The sequence below is a fragment of the Lichtheimia ornata genome, assembly GCF_029851405.1.
Source record: "Lichtheimia ornata isolate CBS 291.66 chromosome Unknown scaffold00169, whole genome shotgun sequence".
NCBI lineage: Eukaryota > Fungi > Mucoromycota > Mucoromycetes > Mucorales > Lichtheimiaceae > Lichtheimia > Lichtheimia ornata.
In genome coordinates this window covers 1-19,716 of record NW_026695488.1, presented here as the reverse complement: position 1 = coordinate 19,716, position 19,716 = coordinate 1, and the positions used below count along the sequence as shown (strand labels likewise).

At 43.7% G+C, this 19,716-nt stretch overlaps 7 protein-coding genes across 7 annotated transcripts; 2 read left to right on the top strand and 5 right to left on the bottom strand.

Annotated features, from left to right (window-relative positions):
- Nucleotides 1–2,370: 2,370 nt before the first annotated feature.
- Nucleotides 2,371–4,583, bottom strand: O0I10_012866 (uncharacterized protein; the record flags this gene model as incomplete). Its single annotated transcript, XM_058492752.1, has 4 exons — nucleotides 2,371–3,117; nucleotides 3,175–3,284; nucleotides 3,354–3,974; nucleotides 4,034–4,583. 4 exons carry the CDS (start codon nucleotides 4,581–4,583, stop codon nucleotides 2,371–2,373), a joined length of 2,028 nt encoding a protein of 675 aa, XP_058336488.1.
- A 544-nt stretch (nucleotides 4,584–5,127) lies between these two features.
- Nucleotides 5,128–7,203, bottom strand: O0I10_012865 (uncharacterized protein; the record flags this gene model as incomplete). The annotated part of the gene is made up of 3 exons (XM_058492751.1): nucleotides 5,128–5,925; nucleotides 5,996–6,929; nucleotides 7,007–7,203. 3 exons carry the CDS (start codon nucleotides 7,201–7,203, stop codon nucleotides 5,128–5,130), a joined length of 1,929 nt encoding a protein of 642 aa, XP_058336487.1.
- Nucleotides 7,204–7,360: 157 nt separating this feature from the next.
- Nucleotides 7,361–7,732, bottom strand: O0I10_012864 (uncharacterized protein; the record flags this gene model as incomplete). Its single annotated transcript, XM_058492750.1, has 1 exon — nucleotides 7,361–7,732. One exon carries the CDS (start codon nucleotides 7,730–7,732, stop codon nucleotides 7,361–7,363), a length of 372 nt encoding a protein of 123 aa, XP_058336486.1.
- Nucleotides 7,733–7,937: 205 nt separating this feature from the next.
- O0I10_012863 (uncharacterized protein) lies at nucleotides 7,938–8,861 on the bottom strand (the record flags this gene model as incomplete). Its single annotated transcript, XM_058492749.1, has 1 exon — nucleotides 7,938–8,861. One exon carries the CDS (start codon nucleotides 8,859–8,861, stop codon nucleotides 7,938–7,940), a length of 924 nt encoding a protein of 307 aa, XP_058336485.1.
- Nucleotides 8,862–10,123: 1,262 nt separating this feature from the next.
- On the top strand, nucleotides 10,124–14,793 carry O0I10_012862 (uncharacterized protein; the record flags this gene model as incomplete). The annotated part of the gene is made up of 25 exons (XM_058492748.1): nucleotides 10,124–10,253; nucleotides 10,347–10,396; nucleotides 10,473–10,596; nucleotides 10,655–10,717; nucleotides 10,779–10,917; nucleotides 10,978–11,146; nucleotides 11,207–11,309; nucleotides 11,362–11,389; nucleotides 11,447–11,481; nucleotides 11,535–11,689; nucleotides 11,744–11,814; nucleotides 11,878–12,076; nucleotides 12,130–12,157; nucleotides 12,212–12,273; nucleotides 12,336–12,736; nucleotides 12,796–12,908; nucleotides 12,977–13,038; nucleotides 13,094–13,232; nucleotides 13,286–13,425; nucleotides 13,488–13,634; nucleotides 13,697–13,816; nucleotides 13,879–13,979; nucleotides 14,040–14,154; nucleotides 14,209–14,327; nucleotides 14,385–14,793. 25 exons carry the CDS (start codon nucleotides 10,124–10,126, stop codon nucleotides 14,791–14,793), a joined length of 3,222 nt encoding a protein of 1,073 aa, XP_058336484.1.
- A 130-nt stretch (nucleotides 14,794–14,923) lies between these two features.
- Nucleotides 14,924–16,397, bottom strand: O0I10_012861 (uncharacterized protein; the record flags this gene model as incomplete). Its single annotated transcript, XM_058492747.1, has 8 exons — nucleotides 14,924–15,162; nucleotides 15,216–15,296; nucleotides 15,349–15,388; nucleotides 15,468–15,659; nucleotides 15,718–15,747; nucleotides 15,806–16,011; nucleotides 16,093–16,122; nucleotides 16,187–16,397. 8 exons carry the CDS (start codon nucleotides 16,395–16,397, stop codon nucleotides 14,924–14,926), a joined length of 1,029 nt encoding a protein of 342 aa, XP_058336483.1.
- Nucleotides 16,398–18,135: 1,738 nt separating this feature from the next.
- O0I10_012860 (uncharacterized protein) lies at nucleotides 18,136–19,716 on the top strand (the record flags this gene model as incomplete). The annotated part of the gene is made up of 3 exons (XM_058492746.1): nucleotides 18,136–18,279; nucleotides 18,518–18,622; nucleotides 19,506–19,716. Coding segments are annotated over 3 exons (460 nt in total), but the record flags the coding sequence as incomplete, so codon positions are not given.

Below are 19,716 nucleotides of genomic sequence, written 5' to 3'. Positions count from 1 at the left end.
GATGCAGACGGGCGTGTTACACAAACCCAGCTGGTTGAGTAGATCTGGAAGGGTCAATGCTATTGGTGGACAAATGCATAATGATCCTGCCCCTGCCTGCCTATAGAAGGTACGCCTATGGTAGACAGATGGAATGGTTCATTCTTGTATAAGATAGTGTTGGTCGAAAATGGCATAGGTAAGCATGGTATGTCTATGTACTCGTGCCACGTTGTATCACAGCTCACTCCTTGAACATAAAGAATTAAGCTTACAATGAGCCAAATGATTTACAAGCTCTATGTTGGGATCATCACCCTCGACATTACTATCTTTGCAATACATGCGTTCTAGAGCCCTCATTATCTCTCAACTATAAGTTTGTGAACTAGGAAGTGTTAGTGAATGTAACAATGCCGTGACAAAAGATCAAAGCATCTTTGATACGATGATGTAAATGATCCAACCTCGCTTCCCGACCTTTACACTTCTATTCCCCCTTTTGACCCAGAACCAACCAAGTGATCCACACCCTGAATATATGAGCTGATAGCACAATAGCCTTCTAGATGTTACGTTGAATCCAATTTTCATTCAATTCGAAGAATAGCACATGGTATTGGGATGTTTATCAAGCAAATACGATAAGGGAACAGCATTGGGTTGGAAATTGAGTAAGAAACGGGTGCATCGAATAAAGGCAATGGAGATAACTGTGTCATTGTATTCATGGTTGCTGCTGCCATAATCATCCTTCATCCATGTTTGCAAAATAGCTGCTGCATGCATTGAATCGAGTACTCCAATATCATCCATCCATGGCTGTACAGCACCATTCGTCAAAGATACAAGCCCTTGAGTCAATTCCATCCAATCCCTCATCATCCTCAGCCGTATACACGTGACAGATCCATCGTTCCTGAACCACGCGCCAAGTAACCAAAGCAACGTTCCAGGGTTCGTTGATTGCATTCATTCATCCACCCATCCATAACGATTGTAAATCCGTTAAGAAAGATCCTCTTTGACCGCTGCTCGTGTATCTCGTTCTTGGACATCTTCTATCGCAGCTCAACGAGGTAAAGATTGCTTGTATTGCCGTGTGCTTGATAGCTGATATGGCACCTTATCCATTGGAATCCGTATGCACCAAAGCAAGCTGTTGCAAGTCACTTGAGACAATGGAGTAAAGACTTTGCTGATGGCAACTGCTGCACTGAACGCTCTTACATTCGGTCGTGGCAGAGAAGTGTACAAAAGAAGGTGTTGTAGTAGAGTGACAAGGTTGTGAACTCTCTTGAAGCAATGGAATAAAGACCTCGCTAATAGCAGCTGCTCCAATGAACGTTGTTACGATTGATTGCCGTAGAAGAATGTGCAGGAGAGCGTGTAGTATTAAGAAAGGGCGAGCGTTGTAGTAGAGCAGTGACAAGAAGGCTGTGTACACGCCATGGACTTGCCATTCAGTCAAAGACAAATCGGATCAAGACAATCGTAGGATTGACATGGTGGGTTGAAGCAGGACAATCGTTCGCATGGTGGTAGTTGTATACTTGAATGGGGCAACAGTTGAGAATGGGGAGGAAAAGGCAATACGCTGGGAGTGGAAGAGCTGGAAATTAAGAGGTCTGACACCTCTTGTATAAATGCATGAGCACTGTAACATCAAACCTTGATATTGAGATTGCCCCTCTTGAACCTGAAACTTTCACACAAGATGCTCTCGGGCATGCCCTGATCAATTTCATATCAAAATACTTCATGCTTCATAACGAAAATATTGAATGGCAGGGTACAATGTGGGATTTAGTATGGAGATCGGAAAGCAGGTCAGCGCCGGATCCATTATTTATCGAAATAGTATGTATTACCTTGGGATTCCCCATTTCGATCTTGAAATTTGATCAGCAGATTCGCTGGTATATGCTGATCAGCTTCATTCATTTAAAAGGCACACTCTTCATTATAAAAAGTTTTGAATGGGCGCTGTCCAAATGTAGGAGAGGGTCCATAAGCAGGTGCACGGCCCACCGCCCCGAGATTGACCACCTCGAGGCTGAATCTTGAACACAAGGTTCTCTCGGACATGCTGATCAATGTTTTTGTAACAAAGAACACAAGTTTCATTATGAAGAATTTTGAATGGGAGGTTGTATTGTACATGAAGTGATTTGCTCGCTGCCTTGATGATGAACACTGTTTCAGGGCAGCTTTATTACAGAGATAGTCTCACTTAATGCTAATATGGATGGCAAAGGATTACAGGTCCCTGTGAAGATGAAAACTGCGAGATTGCAATGTGGTTGCGTAAATGTAAGCTTATTTTAAGACTATTACTCTATTCGTAGGTAGTGATTAAAAAGCCAATCAATGAGTAACATTATACATCTACTATAGTCTCCTAAAACTGCTACGGCTATACTTGGTACGGCAACATGGCATATCGGCATACTGGCTTTTGGTCAAAGATTTATCAGAGGGAGGAACGTCGACTGCAGGGTTTCCACAAAAAAAGTTGACAGGCTTGAGCGTCCATCCGCATGATTCGGTTGGCATGATGGGGAAATCTTCGACGCGTGGAATATGGGCCAATCCAAATGTGATCCAACACACGATATCCTTGTCACGCACATTTTGTGTCTCTTGTATCCATGTTGGTAATCCTAAATTGGCATTTGGATCGCTTTGACAGCAGTAGAATCCACCAGGGTACATTTGGTCTTGCTTAAAAGGGGTGACCCACAATGACTTGGATGCAAACCTTGCACGCTCATAGACAACGGAACCTGGTTTGGGCAACATGGTGGAGTTTCCTTGAAGGGTCACTTTGAATCCTACAGGCTGCTTGGCCCATGGATGGATCTTGCTTTCATTGATAATTTTCCATGTGCGGTTTTTTTCTCCACAAGCCATCGATTGCGCCTCGTTGGTGGTGTTGAATATCTTGGTGATAGGATAAAACGAGTTGCCCACCTTATTGTCGGGATGCCCAACAGGCAGCTCCGAGACAACTACATCCAACTCGGCTACTGAATTATGTATGCCATCCACCATTGGATCAATCCTCATATTAAAGAGATGCTGGTGATGTTGAGCATCGATTTGAGGGGCCACAATAGTGCCATAAGGAGCCGCATCCTAAGATGTATACGCATTAGTAATAAAACCAGCAACTCGATCCAATACGTAGCCTACCTCGTCTTCTGCAAGAACATGTGTATTTAGCTCACCTGTAGCCTTGACTTCATATTGGATGGTTCCATCCTGATAAAAGTAGTAATACAATCCATAGTCGTAATTCGCCACTGAAGGAAATGAGAATAAACACCCATCATTTTATACCACCACTAATCGATAAACCAGGTATCACATACCAGTAACGATATGCGATATCACCAAACGTCGTGAACGTACAACATGAGACCTGCCGTTTCGGTAATCGGTGTGCTTGAAGAGTAGACCAGCATCCTCTTCATGGATACAAATTGCACTTGGGATATACCACGGATCACCTTTCATATCACTGAGCACAACATCCATGTAATGGATTCTTCCTACGCAATCGCATCCAAGTTCCAGAGAATTTGTCTGATAGCCCAAGCCGTATTCCCCAACATCAAAAGCCATCTTGCGAATGTGTGGCTCATATGGATTGCCATAGGGCACTACCATCTCTGCAAGAGCCATCCTATACACTATTGGTCGCACGGTGCCATCCATGTCGCGATAATTGACGTTGCGAATTACCAATCCCTCCCGATAATTGAATCCAATATGCATATTCCACTTTTGCCAATCAATCTCTTGTCCACGGATAGTGAAGCTTACACCTTGGGGCTGGGTAATCTCTATTGGCTTGAGATCTTTACGCAGGTTATCGTAACCCACTTGTTCCGGTAAAAAAGGATGGTTGGCAAGGGGAATTGTAGGCCGTTTGTGTTTGCTATTACGCCGCTTGATCACCTCAATGCCCACCACTTGTTTGGCATTGACATCTAGTTTACGCATCAACGTGTTAGCATTGTCGTATGCATCTTCATTCATCATCACTTGCCATAAATAGGCACAAAATCAAGTGGATGGGCATACTGATTATCGCCAGGTGATGTGCGTATGTACAAGAATGCTTGAATAAGACGCCTGTTCTTTATAGTATCTTGCCACCCGATTCCCCATGTGTCTGCAAATACAGTCTTCATATCATCAATCCCGAGTTGCTTGCATTGATCAATCACACCTGGATCTTGGAGTATCATTTCTTCTGCTTCCATCATCTCATCCGCATGTAAGGTGGGTTGCACTCCTTGTAATTTTTTCCATTGTATGATGGAGTGTTTGCTCAAGTTGATGACCACCTCGTGCACAAGACCAGATGGGCGATCCACCAATACGACCAAAGCTTCACGATCAATGATAGAGGGCGTATTTGAAGCGTTGTCCCAACCAAGGTAACTTAGCATGATGCCCTTGGGAGGCTCTTTGAGTGATATGGAGCTAAAGATATAGCCAATACTGCCATGCTCCTTGCGAATGATGGAGGTCACTAAGCGGATTTCTTCGCCCGAAAGGTTATCAAAGGGGTGCGGATAATTATCGTTCGTCATGCTGGTGTGGGATATGAGTCAAATGTTCACACCTTATATACGTTGCGGAGTGCGAGATCTTGTTACACGTATTCTTATGCATGATAGATTTATCCTCACGTTGTGAACGTCTTGGGGAATACACGCCTTGTTTTCTCTACGTTTACAAAGTGGGGCCTGTAATAAAATCAAATGCGCTGTAGTGCGCTTTATATCCCAACAAGTCTCTCTCATGGCCTTTTGCTTATGCGCTGTGTTGAATACTGTATGTGGCTAATCGTTGGCGAAAAGATAAAACAAATAATGCCTGAGACGTCATGAGCTGTTTACTTTATGGATTGTTCTATCGTAATCCCATCTATATTGCTCTCACGCAACCACGAACCATCTTCGTGCTCACCATCAACTGCTATAGAAAGTGTGTTTGCATACCAAAGATATACCCAACATGACATGTAATATGGCGAATCGGTGTGATGTAGATGCCTGCATATGTATTATGTTTTACGAAACATGAAACAATCTATTACTACCCTCGACATAAATAGTTTACAGGAGGACGTGACTAAAGTTTGCTTTCTTTGGCCTCTGATGTTTCCACAATAAGGTCACCGCCTTCGACAAGGTCATTGGGTTTGGCATAAATGGCTTGAACGCGACCAGGGATTGTAGCACGAACCACTGTTTCCATTTTCATAGCACTCATGACAAAGACTTGTTGACCTGCTTCCACGATATCCCCTTCATTGACATTGATTTCCACCACCATACCAGTGATAGGTGTTGCTATTTCGGATGGTTGACGTGAAGAAGCCTTACGACGCATGGCTGAACCAACAACAGCGGATTTGCGAGTAATTGTGATAGCCAAAGGTTTCTCAGGCTGAAGTGTGGTCTGTATCTCGGCAACGAATTCATCGGGGAAGTTGTTTGTAGAAATGGATTCAACTTGCACAGTGTGTGATTGTGTTGTTGCTGCATCTTCATCTTGAGCATCCGTAAACTCGATATTGAAAGCATCACCAGGCTTAAATGTCATTCCACCCGCTGCTGAAGTCGCCGCTGCAGATGCTGGCTCAGCTGATGGATCATGAGCAATTGCTTGTCGTCTTGCTAAACGTGCCTTTGTAAATGTGTCACTCGCCTGAAGCACGGCATGTGATTGTTCCTCAAGTGCCTTGATATGCACGTCCTGAATGCAATTGTTGGTAAATATGGGATGCGTAATCAATGCTGCCATGAAATCAATGTTGGTATCCACTCCTTGAATATCCGTACGCTCCAATGCCAATAACAACTTTCGAGCAGCATCATGGTATCCTTGTCCTGTCACAATCACCTTGGCAAGAAGAGAATCAAATGTCTAATGTGTGCGAGTAAGTGAGTGAGTGAGTGAGTGAGTGATTGATGGCATGAAAACCCATCCTACGTACGGGTAAAACAACACAACCAGGCTTGATCCAAGTATCGATACGAATGCCTTGACCTTGAGGAAATTGAACAGCTGTAATCTTGCCCACTGACAACATGTTATCTTTTGCAGGGTTCTCAGCAACAACGCGTGCCTGAATAGCGACTTGGCGTGGGATCAATGGGATGGATACTTGTGTCAGGAGCAAATCGGTATCAAGGCGTTCTCCCATGGCTACGCGAATTTGGCTTTGGACAAGATCGACTTGAGTGATTTGTTCAGTGATGGTGTGCTCGACTTGGATACGTGGGTTGACTTCGAGGAAATAAAACTTGTTTTGCTGTGGTTGAACAAGGAACTCAACGGTGCCAGTGGAATCATAATGGATGTGCTTTCCAAGGCGTACGGCAGCTGCATGTATGGCTTGTCGAAGTTCCACATTCAATGATGGACAAGGTGCTACTTCAATGATCTTTTGATATCGACGTTGAGCTGAACAATCTCGTTCCAATAGATGAATCAGGTTGCCATGCTTGTCGCCGAGGATCTGCACTTCAATATGCTTGGCTCCTGTCACCGCCTTCTCCACAAACACTTGCTTCGTCGGCGACTCGTTCACACATCGTTGGAGTGCATCGTCCACTTGCTCTCGCGAATGCACCATGCGAATGCCACGTCCACCACCTCCATCGCGTGCCTTGAGCATGATGGGATAGCCATGTTGTTCAGCAAAAGTAAACACCTCCTCCACACGCGTCACTGATTGCTCTGAACCAGGAATAACAGGGACACCAGCTGCTTGAGCTACTTGACGTGCAGAGACCTTGTCACCAACGGCTGCGATACATGAAGGAGAAGGACCCACGAATAGAATGTTGGCTTGTTTACATTGCTCAGCAAGCTCTGTGCTTTCTGACAAGAACCCATAGCCGGGATGAATAGCTGTAGCTTGTACACTAGTTGCATAGATCGATCAATCATCAACACCCCATTGAATAAAACAAGAAGAAGAAGAAGAAGAGAAAAAGAATACCTTTTAGCCGCTGCAATGATTTGTTGAGGATCCAGGAACGAAGCAGGACTCTTGAGTTTGATTGATTCATGCGCTACATCACAGTGGCTCTTGTCTTGCTCATCTGCATACACAGCCACGGTCTCCAGACCAAGTTCACGGGCAGCATTCAATGCTCGGATAGCAATCTCGCCTCGATTACAGACCAATAATTTCATTCCTTGAATAAGCAAGCGTGTGTGTGTGTGATAGAAAAGAAGAGAAAAGGAGATTATGAATGAGTGCGTCTGCCAAATAACCAAGATGATTCCCTCTTACTCAGCGCTTTCCCCACGGGCTATAATCCTTGCTCCCACAATGTTGTAAGCTTCATTTTCATAGTCTCAGCATCTTTGTTGCTGCAAGAAACAGTACTCGAATACATCCATCCAAGCCATAAAGCACCACTTCAACGAGTCCAATAACACGCCCAAGTTGATAGCATCCAAAGAACAATAGTAACAACGATAGCAACACGCCAATCAACACCAAATTCACTTGATACGGCTTGAGTGTGCCACCATCAAACTTGATATTCAAAGTAATTGGCAACGATAGTGAGAACCAAGCTGTACTAACGGCAACGGCTGTTGTTGACTGACGCCTACGCCAAGAAAACTTCCGATGAGGCATCCATTGCTTTGCTCGATTGACCATGGCACGGCTGTATTCAGATGCGCGATTCCTCCTTCGTACAAGACTGTTCATGAGTGTATGTATGTATGTATACGTGTGTGTGTATGTGTGTATGTAAATGTAGGTATATGGAAAAGAGAAAGCAAACAACAGCAATGGTAACCATGTGGTACAAATGACAGGTGCATGCGTACCTATTTTCCATGTCCTCCACCCACACACCCATCCACCCCCCGTGCTCAGCCCAATCCCCCTTTCATTATGTATCGAGTCATGTTTATTGAATAAAGTAATTGATGATTAGAATCATAAAAGTGAATATCAAAGGAGTAAAAAAAGAAGATGATGACCATGATTTGCTTGCATCGCTTGTACCCCCACCTCCACCACCAGCTGCTGAGCTCTTGATAGTATAAGGGCCTGCCAACGAACGTACATTGGAGGATGATGTTGATTCTACCGCAATATAATAATAAGGTCCTGGAGGAACGAGATTGAGAATGCTTTGTGTTGATATGGATACGCCGTATTTCCTATCCTTTGTGCAATTGAGACTAGGAAATAGCTGCACCACAGCTGTAGCCGTTTCGCCAAGGATATCGGGGCTGCCCCAGTAGAGCGCCATGCGAAAGGTATCTTCGTACGACCAACTCACAAGCAATGGTCCGCCCATTTCAATAGTGTTTCCACCTTGTCCACACTTGCCACCACTACATTGGACATCCAATTCGAATGGATAAGAAGGTCCCCTCGTCTTGTTCATTGCTTCGTCTGATCCATACACAGTGTATGGCCCAAAATTCGTTGTATAATCGCTGTAGTTGGCCGCATCATATGGAGTCAAAATGATCCAATAGTAGTCTCCAGAAGGTAATTTGGGTGGCAATGTCAATGATGTTTTGTACGTATCCGCTTGGGCATCTTGTGTAGGCTTCTCATAATCCAGGTACGTGATTAGCGTATTAAGTGCATTTGTTCGTAATCCCCATGCAAGGACAATATCAAAGCGCTCTGGTAGGTAATGATTCGCAAATTGCCAGGTCAGATCAAGCTTTGAGCCTGCTGGAATGGGATCTCGATTGATGTCTTGACATGGTCTGTTGCAGCTTAACGATGCAGTGGCAGCATCCGTGATCATGGGTAGTATCCATAGTTGAAATAGAAGTACAAGGTTCAATAGTAAGATTTTGGATGATGGCATGCTGTTGGTTGTGAGGTTGTGAGTTGGGTGGAAGAAGTGCAATGATAAATAGCAACAACATCCACTCCGTGAACACCATTCCTCCTCCAAGAAATACAAAAAGATGTTGGTGCGTTGGTGTCACGTTGTACATATCCATCAAAAAGGATCATGATCAAAACAAAGTATATATCACAATAACAACGCGCGACAACGACAATATACAGGTGCCCCGGCACAATGAGCGATGCGTGGCTTTGTCATCAGATGACCCGGCATCAAGAGCGATGGGTTCAAAATACACATTTCGAGGGTCATCTATACTGCTGCTATTATGGCCATCTATTTCTATAATCGTGTGCGTATACATGATGCTATGAATGGATGGCGTTGGCATTCTCTTTCAACAACCCCCCTCTTTGGAATATCACACCATATATGGTACCATGTCAACAATCTTGCATTAGATTGATCCCTTCTATTTCTAGAACATTGATGTAGGTGAATGAACCCTGAATTCTCGATGCCATCCACACAACGCGCAAGCGATATGGTAGGTATTCTCTTGATGTCTACGTGGATATCGTAAGCATCGCCCTTAAAGCATCCTGCTGCTGATGCCTGCGATAGATAAAGCAAAATCACCTTCAACTCAGAACCTTCACAATCAATTGTGATCTCTTTGTAAGATCGAAATGGTCATTGATCCTGAAAGTGCATGTTGCCGAAATACGGAGCCTTCTGGATATGGGATTTCCCGCCCAGCTAGCTATTACTTGATCTTTCGTTGAACATGTAGTATGTTGTGCATTGACCCAATCCACTGGTTTGGCAGCCATATAAGCCAAGAGGACGTTATTTTTAGTGGTTTCTGCAAAGAGTCAATGGCGCCTTATAGTAATAAAGTCTTACTCACAACTCGATACTATACTACTACTCAACTATGGTTCTATATTGGAATAAGCATCATGTCCCTTAACTTTAAAGGTTCATTGTTGTAGTAAGTACAAGGATCTAGCTTGGATTGATAGCAAACAAAGCAGCACTATGGTATTTTTAAGCTACAGCAAGATACAGTAATGGAATATAGGGTGATCATCTTGTATGAAACCATGAGTATCAAGTAAATGTTCTAGTGTGGGATGCATTTGTCAAGTGCATTAAGCTGCATTAAACAGCTGACAGCATGTACTGGACACACGCGGAAAATGAAAGCATTTCATGTGTAATGAGCAGCCTGTGCAACCTTGTTGCTGTGGTCCTCTTTTCCTTTCTTTATCGACATGGACGCCCACAATCCATTTATGGCGTCTGATGGCTACGCATCACCTCCATCGCACTCAAATAACCGAGGCAACAGCTACGATGACAGCTACTACTATGGTCAAACGGATGGCTTTGGACAAATTCAAGGTAAACTCGAAATGCTTGTTCATCGGCTTCTTTTCTCCCTCTCTCTCTCAAGTGGATGACCACCGACAAACTAAAAGCGCTTGCAATGCATAGCTGTTCTCGGCGAGATTCATGATGGTTGGGACTTTATGCTCAAGGAGGATGTAGGTGCAAGTGGTGTAGGCGACGACGACGACGACAACGACACGCGCCTTGACCCTATGTATTTCTTTCTATTAGTTTGATCCTGTCACTCTCGCTTTGGCTTTGATGGATGACAGCTCAGTCGGCAAAAAGAAGGATTATCAAACCTTTCGACGTATGCTTAGGGATCTCGATGTTGCATTAGAGTCCATTGTGGATGGTACGTGGAAATGTCAACCTTTGGCAACATTATGCAGGATTCTTATATGGTTCATCAGAGTATTACAAGGGGTTCAACAACTCGATTGGCACATTTGGTGGTGTTCTTCAGCATATCAACGGTAAGCATGGAATGGGTTGTACGATTACGAGGATCATAGTTGACTTGGGATATGCATATAGATTCGCAGGAACGTGTCGCCGATATGAAGGAGAACCTTAGACGATGCAAAGCCGAACTTTTGGAAAAGCGTACGGATCTTCTCAACATGTGGAACAAGAGTGAGCAACACAAGGAAATGCTTAATCTATTGGAGTCCATGTAAGTAATACTCAAAATGGTTGGAGAGAGAGTAAACGCTAATAGATGAATATGCAATAGCGATGAGATTCGATCAACTCCTGAAAAGTTGGACAAGCTCATGGGAAGCAAACACGTTCTCAGTGCAGCCAAGCTGTTGATAAAGTCGTTGCGCGCTGTGCATAGCAAAGATATGAAGGAGATTGGAGCATTGGATGATCTTAGGAGGACATTGACTACACAGAAGAATGTGAGTATATGGGTTGAGCATCAATACTTCGTCACGTTTTCTTATGATGTGCATTGTTAGGCATTACATGAATTGTTGATTGAGGAGTTACACAACCACCTATATCTCAAGAGCCAGTATTGTGATAATCGTTGGGCGACATATGTCCCAGAGCAACAAACACGTGAGTGGTCGTCACATTTATCTTACCACTGTTATTGACTTTTGACATATAGTGCCTGAGTCAGCTGTGAAACCAAGAAGGTATTATTTCAAAATGACAAGTTGATGAGCAAAAGCCGTTAATATGGATTTGGTTAGTTTTACGAATGGACAGCAACAAAATGGATTATCAGGTAAATGAGTTTAGAGAAAAGGTCATTCAAATGGAAGCTCATGTTAGTCGTAGGAACTCACAAGGATGGAGAAGACATGTTTGCTGTGGATGAAAATGCCATCGTAACTGAGGATCCGGATAAGAACCCAGAGACCGACTCGTATTACTACATGGAAATCATCATGGAAGCACTTGCGGTTCTTGGTGATATACCTATTGCTATGGAGGTAAATCATACTGGAAACATGCCAATGATAGCAAGCTAATATCATACCATGTAGACGATCAAGGAGCGATTGCCATTGGAAATTCATCGCCTTGTAGATAAGACTATCGCTGAAGTGGAACACAGGTTGGTTACTTTACCCCGGCTACTTTAAGATACAAAAGCTAACATGAATCACTTTGTAAATAGACACCTCAATCGACCAGATGCATCGGAACGGGCAGCAAAGGATGGATCAGAGACATTGGATATGTACTGTTTGGATCGAGCGAATAGCGAATCCAAGAACGAGGCGCTCAAAGATTTGCTGTGGTCGTTATATTCCAAGCTTGAAGCTGTACTCCGTGGTTTTCGATTTACAGAGACCTGTGCTCGAAGAATTAAAAAGGTAAGTGGTACGATCATTCTTTCTTGTGATTGAAATCTAACGTATTGGAATAGCGTCTTATTGCTACACGCGAGCTGGATGGTGAGTACCTTTATTGTGAATATTGAATGAGCTGTTGTACTAATACCATATCAGTATCCAAGGAGGCATTTCCTATATACCACTTTCACGAGATTTGGCGTCCTGTGCAGCATGAGGTATGGCATATGCTCTTGTTCTTGCAATACGGTATATGCATGTACTTACAAAGAGAAAACAGGTTCGCAATTTGTTGCAAGATTATCTTACCACACAAGAACGTACAGCTGCCAGTATTCAAACGGATGACAGGACGGCCGCCAACATCATGTTTCCCAACCACATGCGTGAAAAATCCAAAAACAAGAAAAAGTTGTTCAGCTTCACGGACGTTCCAGAGGATGCAGAGCTTGATGCAGCCTACAGCGGTGTGGAATCCAGCTTGGAGTCTTCTTTTCGACGCAATTCTGCCAGTGCAGGAAAGGACATTTTGCTTCATTCCAGTCTTGTGGACAAGTATGCAAGTGGTATGGCTTCCAAGCGTCATAAGCTGCTTGTCAAGCCTGATGCTTACAATGTAAGCGTGCTTTTGCGACCCACGATGGCCTTCCTCGTGCGTTTACGTGAAGTCTTTCCCAACTAGTAAGTACAACGGGTATACTCAACAAGCAGTGTTTACTCATACGACATGGGTTATTTAGTGATGATCGCAACAAAGAAGGTTTTGGCAGCTTCCTGGATGATTTTGCCATCAATGTGTTCCTACCACAAATTGAAGAGAAGGTCATGCAACTCATTTCACATGCTACGGTTGGTGAGTATCCCTATGGGTATCAGAGTACATTTATGTAAGCCGATGGCTGACTACGGTACGACTATTAGGCATGGATGCTTTCCAAGATGATCGCAATTACAAGAATTATTCAAAGTACCCTATTGTCAAGGTATATACAACATCAGAAGATGTAGGTCAACATGCTAATTTCAACGCTTTTGCAGAGTGCGGTTGCATTGATCAGCGTTATCCAAAGTTTGTGTCGTACAATGCATGCCATGCCATTTCACACTGAAGAGTATACTCGGTTGATCGAGGTGGTGCTACTCAAGTACTATGAGAAGTGCTATCAAAGATTCTATTGTAAGTGTATATGAAGCACTATCTATGAAGGGTTGCTAACGTATCATCCATAGCACTGGTTGCTCGTGGTGGTGCATATGAGGATAAGAAAGATGGATCGGCCGAGGCGGATATTAGCACAAGTGGTGATTGGGCTCAAGACGAAAGTTTGATTGGATTGCTCGCACAAAACCCCTATTTCAATGATGATACGGTAAGAGACTTTAACGTCCCTCGTCCTTAGAGAAGCTTGTTTTACTAATGTGTCTTCCAAAGCGTGCCGATTTTGAATTTGTGAAAGCGTTGAATCAAGCTGAGATTACAATGGAATTCAAGCTCAAAGAAGATCGACAACTGGAGACTGAAGAGCTCATATTTGAACCAAAACGATTGATTGCACTAGGTCGCCTCTACCATAGTCTGGTAAGCTGCAAGGATATGCATCACGCATTAATCAAATACTTACGATACGACGATGTATCTAGAAATGGTTTGTGCGAGAAATCTGGGAGCTTCGTACGCCAAACGAACAAATCAAGATACCCAAGCTGCCTATGGGCACTAGCGATTTGGACAATTCACAAGTTGATTTGCAATCTACCGAGGTAAGTGAATGGATTTTCATTAGTGTTCTTCATAGGGTGAACTAATAGCTTCATGTACATAGGCTTCTGGCTCCCGAAGATGGTCACAAGGCAATCGACGCAGCTCAATGGGTGAAGGGGAAACTGGTACCATCATGCTACCTTTGAAGGGTGAAGCAGCAAAGTGAGTACAACTTGACCCCACTACAGGATGAAATGGGATTACTAACGGCGTATTGGGTAGACGCTTTGATACCTTATTGACAACCTATCAACAACTTGCCGAGACGTGCTTGTTCACTTTGCGCTTGGAGAACCGGTGTCATACAATCTACTACTTGGAAATGGCAATGCAAGATGTAAGTCGTATAAAAAGAGGAAAGGGAACGAGGTACCAACATGCGATATAATAGGGAAACTATTATCTCGAGGATGAAAGCTATGAACCTGATCCATATGTGATTACGCTCAATGCCGACCTAATGGAAATGGATGATTGTATTACGGCTTCACTGCCACCCAAGGATGAAATGTGAGTTGGATTGCTATTGATGCTCATTCGATTCCTTTTTCTCATACGTTTATCTAGATTTGCATTTGACGGATTACCAGCTTTGATGGTCCACATTCTTATCAGTGAAGCCAGCCAAATCAAACGCATGAATGCCAATGGCGTACAAAAGATGATGCGCAATGTGCTTGCACTCCAGCAAAATTTAAGCAACTTTGTACCACCATCACAAAACTCGGTCATGGAGCGAGCACGAGAATACTACCAGCTGTTCAACCTTGGCAGTGAAGGCTTAATTCGCAGCATTAGTGAAAATGGACCACGATTCTCGTTTGATGAATACCGCGTGATCTTGGGTCTCATCAATGACATCAAGAAGGAAAGCGATGGACCAGAATCAGAACAAAGAGAGGAGAGCGGTGCAAGTAGTAGTTACAGTGCATGGTTATTGAAGTTAGACGATGCGATGGCAAGATATGAAAACTAAACTACAAATGGGCTACAAATAGTAATACTACAAGTAATGTTGATTATATGTGCATGGGCTGGTGGGTTGTGGAAATGGATGGAGGATGTGCTTGATGATGTGATGCTTGAGGGTATACATAAATAAAAGTCTATTCGGATTCTTCATCGTCCTCGGGTACATTTTCGAGATGTTTCCAATGGCTTAACAATGTCATGGCTGTCACAATTGATCTAAACGACCTATGACTGTTGGCTCCTTTACGGATGATAGGTGCCAGATTCGTCTCACGTTCTTTCTCCCCGGTGATCCATGGATGTTGTAATGCTTCTTCGGCGGTAACACGAGCGTTTGGGTTATAGGTCAACAAGCTATCAATGAAATCCTTTGCTATTTACAGGATTAGTATTGCATCAAATTACTTTCCTCTTGAGTTGTTTTACCTTGATCCGAAATATCCATCCAATATTCCTCGTCGTATTCATATACCCCGGATGTGATACACTCAAAAAGGGATGTTTGATCTATCATAGGATGTCAGCTAGATGTCCTTTCCCACCTTTTTTCAATATTTACCTTCACCCCAGAATGGCGTATAGCCGCTAAGCAAAGTGTACTATAAACAAACGTGTTATCATTTACTGCTACACTATTGACCACCTATCAAGTATCATTCGCTTGGCACTTTTGCTTACCGTAACAACGCCCACGCTCCATATGTCCACTGGTTTCCCGTGACCCACTTGTAGCAGGACCTCAGGTGCAACATAGCCTGGTGTACCACAAGCCGTCATGAGGATGTCGTCGTGATGCTTGAGTATTTTTGATAATCCGAAATCGGTGATCATCAGCTTGGCATTCTCCTCATCCTTGATATCAAATAGTAGCTGTGCATAATGGTAAGCATATGTGATATGGATCCAAGTCGAGAGGTTTTGGTCTTACGTTTTCAGGTTTGATATCGCGATGAACAATCTACATAGAGAGCAACGTATTAGCCTCTGCAACTTGTTCATAAATGATTTATACGTACATCATGTTCATGCAAATAGGCAAGTCCTTCCAGCATTTGACGCACAATATTAGCTGCATCTTCCTCGGTGTAGGTACCTCTTTCTAGCAATTGCTGGAAAAGCTCACCACCTTCGCATAGATCGGTGACAATGTAAACGGCATCCTTGCTTTCATATATATCGTGCATTGATACAATGTGTGGATGATGCACTTGCTTTAGGATATCTGGTAAATCGGTGACAACGCATTGCCGAGAAATTAGCCTTGGCGTCTATACACAGCCATTCCCCTCCTTTGAATCCTTACCAAGCTCACTATCCAACATATGTTCCTTGCCTATTACAAATGAAAAGTATTAGGAAGACATGTTGTTTCATACACGGGTCAAAGAATCACTCACCGGCAATGGCTTTTTTGAGAATGATCTTGAGGGCATAAGATTTTTCATCTTCACGACTGATGCATTCCTTGACAACAGCAAAAGATCCCACACCAAGTGTGTTTCGGGTGACAGTATACTTTTCCTCGAGCTCATAAGGGTAGCCTTGTTCTGATTGATGGGTTGTCTTGAAGAGCGTCATTAGACGCTTCATTAGAGATGTTCGGGTCATTGTTTTGGGTAAATGGATGTAAAAGATAAAAAAAGGGGAAGATAGTAAGATGATGCGCTTCATATATATAGTAAAATAGTTTGCATTAGTGTCACGAGCGCAGCAGCGGGCTGAGCGCTTGTACCTGTCCTCCATATGTAGAAAAGGTAAAAATGGAGCACGCCGCCGCAGCAGATCATGGCTATAGCATGGTCACATTACCAGCCGTTTTATCACCAGTAGAATAAAGTGACATGATGCTGAGTACGTAACCAAGCAACTGCAATACAAGGTGATAATCCGATCACCGCGGAAACCATTTATCGCTAAAGGGATGCTATGATATCATCATCATTGTTCCACAAACAAAAGCTGTTGTCAGATTGGCTCATCGCTTTAGATGTGCAACAGGCGCCTCGTGGCAGTGGCACAAGCATCCGATCCAACAGGCATGTTGCACACACAAGCTGAAATGAAAGTAGGTCCATGATACGGAGGTTTTCTTATCGGCTGGTGGATGCCGTTATATCATACTATGATGGCAGGAAACATTTACACGTGTGCATTGTGTTTGTCAACGACTTGCAACTTTTCTCTCTAAAATGAACACTCACATACATCCTTGAACAGCGTCTTCTTTCGCTCCAATTGAGCACAGCACGTGACTCGTGATAGCAGATGATGGATGTCATTGTTTTATGATGGCTTCTCAGTTCCTGATTTACGTATGGTCATTCAATGAAAGTAATATGGCTCCTTTTCAAAGGCGTCTACCAATCTATCAGCTCTTCACCATTCCCAACAAGCATTTTATCACTCTTTGTTATCACTAAAGTACCCACGCCCACCATGCAGATATAAGCAAGATGATTGTTGTTGTCGCCCATTACCTTTCTCCCATACATCTCTTTCTTTCCATCATATCACTCTTTGATTGCTAGCACTCCCAAACCCATTGCTGAGTATCACGTTTGATAGTCCTTTTTGTGAGGGATCCATGTGCTAACTTTATCATAGAGGAGCAAGTACCTTCAGCAGGCTTCATCTTCAACGCTCCACTGTCAATAATGAAGACCGCCCATCGCATTACTTCCATCGCATGTACCCAAACAATATCAGATCCAGATCCAGATCCATAAGAGATCGTGTGTATTGAAGCAAGTTGCTGCATGTAAATAAAGCTGGTTCTCTATAATGGCTATCTGCTATTGACGTAAAAAGGCCGTAAGGCAAGTCGCTGCAAGTGAAGAACGGTGCTCGAGACGATGACGAAAAGCCTTTACTAATCGCAACTGCTGGAATGAATGTCGTTACGCTTGGTCATGGTAGAGGAGTGTAACAAGAGAAGGTGAAGTGTCAAGAAGCGTGGTTATTGCTATAGTGGGGTACACACGCCATGGACTTCTCATTCAGTCAAAAGCAATCGGATCAAGGCAATTGTAGGATTGACATGATGGGTTGAAGCAGTACAATCGTTCGCAGGTGGTAGTTGTGCTTGAATGGGGCAACAGTAGGGAATGGGAGGAAGAAGAGGGAAGGAGCTGAGAGTGGAAGACCTGGAAATTAACTTGATGTTTCTGTTGTTGGGTGATGTTCCTCTGTTTGATCGTTGCTCAGTCAAATCCCCCCGAATCAAGAAAGTTGAAGGATGGAGATGATGGGCTGGAGCAGGACAATCGTTCACATGCATTGGTTTGGGCAATAACGGTGAATGGGAGGAATGGGTTATCAAGTGGCAGTTTACAAATAACTTTGCAAAATGATTTTTGTGAAATTGGGTGATACTTCTGTGCTTGAGCGTAACTCGGTCAAACCCTCTCGGATCAAGAAAGTTGAAGGATGGGCATGCTGGGCTGGAGCAGGACAGTCGTTCGTATGCATTGGATTGGGCAACAATGGAGAGGTGGGAGGACTAGGTTATTAGCTGGCATTTTGAACTATTCCTAAATAGTGTACAAGAATCATGCATCGCCTGTGCTGAATGACTCAAGTTACACAAACACGCCCTCTGCATCTTTTGCTCTATTATAGTCATACTACTTTACATTAAACAAAGACCACTTCTCATATAGCATCACGCTTACAAACATAAAGACCCCTGTATCTCCAAACTTTACAATCAAACGTGGGGTTTTTATTAGAGCAATGTGCTCGGCTTGGCCAACTGCACCTTGGGTGCCAGTTTCACGATCAAGCTTGCCATCCCAGATTTCGCAATGTCGCCACCAGCCAAACTGGATCCCGGGGTCAACCTCTTCGACGACGACGACCAAAAAATATTTTTTGGGCTGTTTGCGACATTGAACGCGAAACTTTCACCCAAGGTGCTGTTGGCCAAGCCGAGCCCATTGCTCTATTCAAAACCCCACGTTTGATTGTAAAGTTTGGAGATACAGGCACCTTTATGTTTGTAAGCGTGATGCTATATGAAGAGTGGTCTTTGTTCATTGTCAAGTAGGTGGACCCTGGCAGAGCAAAGGATGCAGAGGGCCGTGTTGTGTAACACAGCTACTTTGCATGAATGAAAGGGTCAACGTATAAATAGTTTATGGATCGTCTAGGAACAGGCATGTATTGCTAGCTAACGGCCACTTTTATCCAATCATCATTGTTGCGAGATCCACTGCATGGGAACGATGCCCCTACTCTAGACATTCATTTCCATGATTAAAGTAGGTTGATCCGAGCTGATTTGACTGAGCTGCGGTCAAAGAGAGATTACATCACTCTGGACATAAAGCACGCTCGATGTAGCTCAACCGATGTAATCTTGTGTGAGCGTAACTCAATCAAATCAGCTCGGATCAACCTACTTTAATCATGGAAACGAATGTCTGGAGCAGGAGCATTGTCCACCCACAATAGAATGCACAAAAGTTGGGAATGCACAAAAGTGGCTATTAGCTGCCAATGCATGACATAAAGTGAGGTTGCGTACCTCTCATGCATTGTCCCTGAAGTCCTGACTTTTTAGCTGAGTTACACAACACGGCCCTCTGCATCCTTTGCTCTGCCAGGGTCCACCTACTTGACAATGAACAAAGACCACTCTTCATATAGCATCACGCTTACAAACATAAAGGTGCCTGTATCTCTAAACTTTACAATGAAACGTGGGGTTTTTATTAGAGCAATGTGCTCGGCTTGGCCAACTGCACCTTGGGTGAAAGTTTCACGATCAAGCTTGCCAATCCCAGATTTCGCAATGTCGCCACCAGCCAAACTGGATCCCGGGGTCAACCTCTTCGACGACGACGACCAAAAAATATTTTTTGGGCTGTTTGCGACATTGGACGCGAAACTTTCACACAAGGTGCTGTTGGCCAAGCCGAGCCCATTG